The sequence below is a fragment of the Engraulis encrasicolus genome, chromosome 4 (assembly GCF_034702125.1).
Source record: "Engraulis encrasicolus isolate BLACKSEA-1 chromosome 4, IST_EnEncr_1.0, whole genome shotgun sequence".
NCBI classification, from domain to species: domain Eukaryota; kingdom Metazoa; phylum Chordata; class Actinopteri; order Clupeiformes; family Engraulidae; genus Engraulis; species Engraulis encrasicolus.
Window position 1 is genome coordinate 52,829,287 of NC_085860.1, and position 7,500 is coordinate 52,836,786.

The 7,500-nt window shown below is 48.1% G+C and overlaps 1 protein-coding gene across 1 annotated transcript in view; it reads left to right on the forward strand.

Moving 5' to 3' along the window:
- tln2b (talin 2b) overlaps window positions 1-7,500 on the forward strand; it is a 351,125-nt gene that overhangs the window by 221,691 nt on the left and 121,934 nt on the right. The window contains exons 21-22 of the mRNA XM_063197707.1: window positions 2,217-2,376; window positions 6,696-6,862. Coding sequence (XP_063053777.1) covers window positions 2,217-2,376; window positions 6,696-6,862 — 327 coding nt within the window. The remainder of the gene's footprint in view (window positions 1-2,216; window positions 2,377-6,695; window positions 6,863-7,500) is intronic.

Sequence of the window (7,500 nt, forward strand, 5' to 3'; positions counted from 1 at the left end):
CAACTAAGAGGCTTAGGGGGTACGCGAGACAAAAAAGGTTGGGAAACACTGCTGTAGAGCAGGGTTTCTCAACCTTTTTTTGTCCTGCGTACCCCCTAAGCATTTTTTTCACATGATAAGTACCCCCTCACTCATGCTCTATATCCATTCCTCCATCTCAATGTGTGACTTAACTCCATATATTTGTCATTATTACATTTTTCCACATACCCCCTGAGGTGTGATTGAGTACCCTAGTGGTACACGTACCCCTAGTTGGGAAACACTGCTGTAGAGGATGTAGAGGTGATGAGAGGATGGTGGTGGTGGTGGTGGAAGTATTACACAGACGAGGGAGACCTACTCAAACAGGTGAGATCCTGGAGAGGATGTAGAGGTGATGAGAGGATGGTGGTGGTGGTGGTGGTACACAGACGAGGGAGACCTGCTCAAACAGGTGAGAGCCTGTAGAGCACGGGTGGGCAATTATTTTGGCACAAGGGTCACATTGGATTTAGAAAATTGACTGAAGGGCCAGATGCCACCAGCAAGTGCCGGTGTCAACAGTAGCCTCTTACTGCAGCTGAGGTCGCAGGCGACCCTATTCACTTGCTGAAAATGCTTAACTACATCATAACAACATTTCTATGACATTACAGAGAGCCATAGTGCTGCGCTAAGGGGTTAAAAAAAGTTGTGTTTGCTCACATAACTCGTTGGCCATTTCATTCCTGCATGCATTGTAATGAAATGTATTTAGATGAATACAGTAGCTTATCTCAGACATATCCACACCCTGTCATGGGTAGCCATTTAAAAATGTTGTTATCTCCCTATCTTGTAAAGGCTCTATGGGCCAGATGAAATGGCTTGGTGGGCCACATGTGGGCCAGATGAAATGGCTTGGTGGGCCACATGTGGGCCCTGGGCCTGAGTTTGCTCACCTCTACTGTAGAGCCTGTAGAGGTGAAGAGAGGATGGTGGTGGTGGTACAGTAGAAGTAGTAGAAGTAGTGGTAAGACTTTAGAATATCTGTGTCTTGAAAAGCACAGATACACATTTTAGTGTATTTAGAGTATTTAGTTTTGCACAGTGGCTACATTTACATGATGTTTTTAATTCAGAATTAAATTGTTCCGTTGAGTTTACTTTGATCTTTCATCTAATTACGACTGATGAAGTGTTTACATGACTTTTTCAAAGCGGAATTAAGCTTTATCCAGAATTAAAGTGATTTAATTCTGAATTAAATGTCACATGTGAACGTAGCCATTCAATAATTAACTAATTCCAAACAAAACATTTGCAAATGTTTGTGAATGAGTAAGGACCAATGTATGGCTGCACCGTATTACAAATCTCAGTAGTGAACATGGTAAACTCATTTTCATTACTCATTTTCAAGAGACCTCGTGTTCAGAGCAAAGTAATTTACTGCAGCAGAAGAAGCCCAATTAGCCTGACTCTTCAGCCGGTGGTTGCATCAGGTTCGTTAGAGGCATCACCTGTGCAGACTGTAGATCTGAGCTCATTAGTAATGAAACCTGAACAGAAGCCGAAGGCAACGCAGGGCCTTTACGTCCCTAACGCTCGTTTCAGATTTATGGACTTCTTGGGTTCCGAGAATATTTTTAAAAAGTCCTGCCACATATTTGTTCCGGTAGTTTAGTGATCCAGGAAGCAGCTGATCCTAATTAGCTAATAACGAGTTGTCTCGTTAGTCAGGGAGTGTAGCAGAGCCAATTAGTGGAATCACCTGCACAGGAGTTATGACTACATGCAGTGTACATGCTGTTGTACTTAGTCTTGTCCAGCTTTGATTATACTGTACAGTAGTATGCTGTCTGGACATGAAGTGCAATCTAAAGTCTTCAAGCATTAAGGGCCTTAAAATGCCTTAAAACATGTCCTTTAGATGATTTACAACATCCAGATATTACTATTGGTGTAGCAGCTTTCAACAGAAATATGATAATGGTTCAAAAGATTTGCCTCATTAAAAACCATAAAAACTTGTTTCTCTTGAGCTATCCTCTCACCTTGACGTGACTGTGTGTGTGTGTGTGTGTGTGTGTGTGTGTGTGTGTGTGTGTGTGTGTGTGTGTGTGTGTGTGTGTGTGTGTGTGTGTGTGTGTGTGTGTGTGTGTGTGTGTGCGCGCGCGTGCGTGCGTGCGTGCGTGCGTGCGTGCGTGCGTGCGTGCGTGCGTGCGCGTGTGTGTGCGTGTGTGTGTGTCCAGGTGAGTGCGGCAGCAGGCACCGTGAGCCAGGCCCTGAGTGACCTCCTGCAACACGTGCGTCACTACGCCAGCTGTGGAGAGCCAATCGGGCGCTACGACCAGGCCACCGACACCATCATGACCGTCACCGAGAGCATCTTCACATCCATGGGAGACGCAGGTGAGCAGGGCAGCAGGTTGCCATGGGAGACGGGTGAACAAGGGGAGTGGTAACCATGGGAGACAGAGGGTTAACAGGGAACGGTTGCCATGGGAGATGGAGGTGAACAGGGAGCAGGGTGGTTGCCATGAGAGACGCAGGTGATCCGGGCAGGGGGTTGCCATGGGCTCATGTGGGGTTGCTATGGGACACACGGGTGAACAGGGGGAGTGGTTGCCATGGGAGACGCAGGTTAACAGGCGGGTGATTGTCACCGGATCACAAGGGGTTGCCAGTGGCAACACAGGTGAGTAGGAGGGTTGGCCGTGACCCTCGGACCTACTATATGAGAGGGGTGATTGGTGTCAATGCAGGCTGAGTAGGTTGCTGTGACAGATGGTCAAGGGTGGTTGGCATGAGACTGAGAACAGGGTTAGTTGGAGCACAGTGATACCAGGTCAGGGACAGGAAAATGTCCAGATTTTTCACATTATCAGAGAAAAAAAGGGTCGGTCCAGAAATGTACCCCCACTGCCCTGCCAGTTAGCCTGACCAGCCAGATCCTCGCTATTTACTCTATCAGCTATGAATGGAATATGTAGGGTATGGCTTGTCAGACTACCTGGGATAGAAATGAACACTCCAGTGTGGTGCCTTTTAGCCCCTCAAGTGAGATATTTTGCACATTCTAAAACTCACATTTACAAAAAAATATCTGCATGCGTGTAAACTGCTTCTAAGATGGCGAAAGGAAGGCATGCATGCTCCACGTGTGTTGAGGCAAAAAACAGATGCAACAATGTACAGATTCATTCAGTCTTCATTCAAAACCATTGGTGTTTAGCAGATTGTTGCCTAATTATTGCCCTTTTGGTCGTTTGGGAATTGGAAGGCAGCCCCTTTCTTGATAGTTTCTTGATATTTGTTCTTGATATTTGAGCTGTTTTATTACAGATGTATGTTAGAGCTGAATTAACACTATACTAGTGCAAAATGAAGGTTCTGGATTTTAAATGTAACCTATTTAATGTTTTTATGTGCTTCGGAGGCTGAGATATTTAGGTTTTAATAGGGAGAAGGCACCTTTTTCCAAAAAGAGCTTAGGCTAAAATCGGTTAATCGGAGGTACGACCACCACCTCAGCACAGCTCCAACAGGTGCCCTGCTCCCTCTACAAAAAGATACACAATGGACACGGTTGCCAGATGAGGCTGATGATTTCCAGCCCCAAAAATGCTCAAAACCCGCCTGGAAGCACTAAATCCCGCCCAATTGTATTGATTTCTATGGCCAACAATTGCTTTTTTTTCTCCCAAATCCATTTTTACCCGCAGACAGCCATCATAAGCAGCCCAATTGGGCGGTAAAAAGCCCAATCTGGCAACACTGACAATGGAAATCTCCTCACATTTGAGAGTTTCCATGTGAGGCGCAAGTCCTCTTGTCTCTGGAGACATTCCCATCACTACTGCTCCCCTATAAAGATCAGCGCCATATCTCACACATTTACACATGGAAACATCTCACAGTTGCCCGTCACTAAAAGCTCTCCTTCCCCACATCATATACGGGCACCTGCTCTGCTGCAATGCAATATCAAACCGTCATGAAACTGTCATCCCTAATGTGAAACACCCACAACTCAAATAAAGTATCCCTCTTTTCCAGGACATATTTTACTCCCTCCATTCTCCTGGTAGTTTCACAGCACTCTCAGACTCCCCTCCCCTGCCGTTTTATGTTTTTCTCCCCTTTCTGTTTGTTTTAACTGTGTGTGACATACGAGATGCTCCCCAACCACACTTTTCTATAGCCATTCCCATCGGCTTCCAAAACGCTCCCTGCTCCAAGGCTATTTCTATCCTTCTCTCCTTTTTATCTCTTTTTTCTCTTTCTTCCCTTTAGTTTGAAGGCTAAGGTTGAGGCTTGTTGGGTTTTGTTATGGGTATGGCCGTGTAGTCGGGAGAATTCCCTGGGCCCACTTTCGTGCTCAGGGGCTTCCAGAGAACATGTCATCCAAAACCACCGCACAGGCCAGCAATCTGCTCCCAATCACCAGCGCCATACCAGGGCCTTTGAAAATGTTAAGGCAAAACACATGACATGACCGGTGAGAAGTAGAGTAGTGGAGGAGGAAAGGGTGTGTGTGTGTGTGTGTGTGTGTGTGTGTGTGTGTGTGTGTGTGTGTGTGTGTGTGTGTGTGTGTGTGTGTGTGTGTGTGTGTGTGTGTGTGTGTGTGTGTGTGTGTGTGTGTGTGTGTGTGTGTGTGTGTGTATGTATGTGTGTGTGAGGGGGGCTACAGGTGTGGAGGAAGGAGTGGAGGTGCCGGGAGGGGTGAGGGGAAGTGTAGGGGGGTATAACAGAAGTACAACAGTGGAGAAGAGAGGAGATGGGGAGGAAGAGGGGGCGGGGGGGTAGTGTAGGAGGAGGAGAGGAGGTGCAGGGTGTAGAGGATGTGGGGAGGAGGAGAGGAGGTGCAGGGTGTAGAGGATGTGGGGAGGAGGAGAGGAGATGGGCTGGGGGTAGTAGAACATGAGGAGAAGACGAGGTGTTGGGGTGAAGGGGGTGGTGGGAGAGCAGTGGAGGTAGAGCAGTCGAAGGGGAGAGGAGGCGTGGGGGGTTCAGATAACAAGGACAAACGGAAGCGCTGCAAGGACCCAGTACGGGTGCTCTAACAGTTACTGGGTAGTAGTACTGTAGACATCAAAACAAAAAGAGGAAGAAACTGTGTTACTCCAGTTGCAATATTTTTTTTACTTTTCTGCAAAGGCAAATGGACTGACCGATGCGTTTAGACCTATACGGCCTTTATTCAGGGTGCCGTCACTCAATCAACGTGTCTGAGGGATGGGAAGTGCTGTGGCTAAACATGATCAGCTGAAACAAATGTCATGTATTTATATATACGAAAATAGAAAAGCTAAGATGGCTAGACGTACTGGATCAGAGCCGAGTGGAGCTGAGACCGAGTAAGCAGGAGAGTGAGTGAGTGGAGAATTCTCCAGCAGCCAAGTAAAGGTTATTCGCCCCGCAGTCAGATCCTCTATTCATCCTCCTCCTCCTCCTCCTCCTCCTCCTCCTCGTTCTTCTGCGAATGAATGTCGCTCCTTTGATGGGCCTCCGGCTCAGATGGGATGTGCTGTTATGTTCAAGTTTGCAAGCGCGTAGGTGAGCTGCAAAGCATGCTGGGCTGGCGCTCACACAGAGGGAAACAAAACACGACGGGTAGAGAAGAGAGAGAGAGAAAGAGAGAGAGAGGGGGATGAAAAGAACACACACCAAAAGAGATATGGAGGGAGCGAAAGAGGGAGGGAGGGAGAGAGTGAGTGAGCGGGCTTGTGAAGGGAGAGAAGAGAGAAAGAGGGGACAAAAAGAACATACACCAAAAGAAATATGGAGCGAAAGAGGGAGAAAGGGAGTGAGCGTGAGCGGGCTTGTGAATCAATAACCTGCTACAGGTCAGTGTGTTGCTTCCTGCAGGTCGTCCAGCCCTCTACATCCTGTTTGAAACTTTGATAAAAATAAAAAAAACAGAAGGGAAAAAATGAGAATACTGTAACAGCGGGGAATCAATGCTTACCCCCTTGAAGAAGTGTTGGTAGAGACGGTAGGTCAAAGCATAGATTCACACAAACCGCACTCGCACAAACACTCGCACGCACACACACACACACACACACACACACACACACACACACACACACACACACCAAACACGTTTGCTGCGTTCTGTGTTTTGAGACACGCACATAAATTGAAGGTCACCGCGTGAGATGAGGGGGTAGGAGAAGTAATGGTGTGTGTGTGTGCGTGTGCGTGTGCGTGTGCGTGTGTGTGTGTGTGTGTGTGTGCGTGTGCGTGTGCGTGTGCGCGTGCGTGTGCGTGTGCGCGTGTGCGTGTGCGTGCGTGCGTGTGAAAGAGAGACAGAGAGATGATGGGTAGTTGCAGTAGAGGTGTGTGTTAGCGTAAGCTCTGGCTCAGCGCTAAAGGTCATGACGCTAGCGATATGCTAGAAGGATCTCACAGCTTTCCTGCCTCCCCTCTGAGTACGTGGGTAGTGTGTGTGTGTGTGCTCTCATGTTGTCGTGTGTGTGCCTGCATGTGTCTGTTTGTGATATGTATCAACGCAACTTTTTGGCAGCTAACGTGTCTGGGTTTTTCAATATTTTCTAAAGCCTTCTCTGCGTGGGTGATATGCTGTTTGTAATGTTAGCCAGCATCACTCAGTTCAACACACACACATGCACATACACATGTGCACACACGCGTGCGCACACACACACACGTGTACACACTAACACAGTAACACACACGCTCACACGCTCCTGTCTGTCCTACAGGTGAGATGGTGCGTCAGGCGCGCGTGCTGGCCCAGGCTACCTCGGACCTTGTGAACGCCATGCGCTCGGATGCAGAGGCCGAGATCGATGTGGACAACTCCAAGAAGCTCCTGGCCGCCGCCAAACTACTCGCCGATGCTACCGCCAGGATGGTAGAGGCAGCGAAGGTTAGTACGCACACAGGCTTACACGCACACACGGTTAATGTCCGTGTCGTGCTTTGCCAATTCCAAGTGTCTGTTTGGCTCCAGATGTCGCAAGATCGTGGACGCAGCAAAGATAAGAGTCAGGCCCTGCTGTGGCCTAACGATAGGGCACTGTGTTACTACGCTGGCGACCCGGGTTCGATTCTGGCCCCGGGTCCTTTGCCGGTCCTTCCCCGTCTCTCTCTCCTCACTCATTTCCTGTCTCTCCTCCACTGTCCAGTCAGAAATAAAGGCAAAAAGGCCTACAAATATATATATATTTTTAAAAAGAAAAGAGTCAGAGTCTGTGATTGGCTATGACGGTGGTTCACATCCTGTTTCCAACTGAGTGGTCCAGCAGTGTGTCACCCTTGCCTGATTATCATCGACTCTCAAATCTCTTCGAGACTTGGTCTGACCAAGAGCCAAACGGCATGGTTGACTCGCCTCCCTTTGTTTGCTTCTGGTTGTTTGCTTCCCGACAAAGTGGGAGGAGTTCCCGATTTTTTCCGGAGGTCAGAAACGATATTTGTATTGCTCTTGGCCTGACTAGTCACTAGGGGGGCGCAGCCTGGTTATCTCAGTCTGGAGTGTGTCATATTTACATAAGCACATGCGCT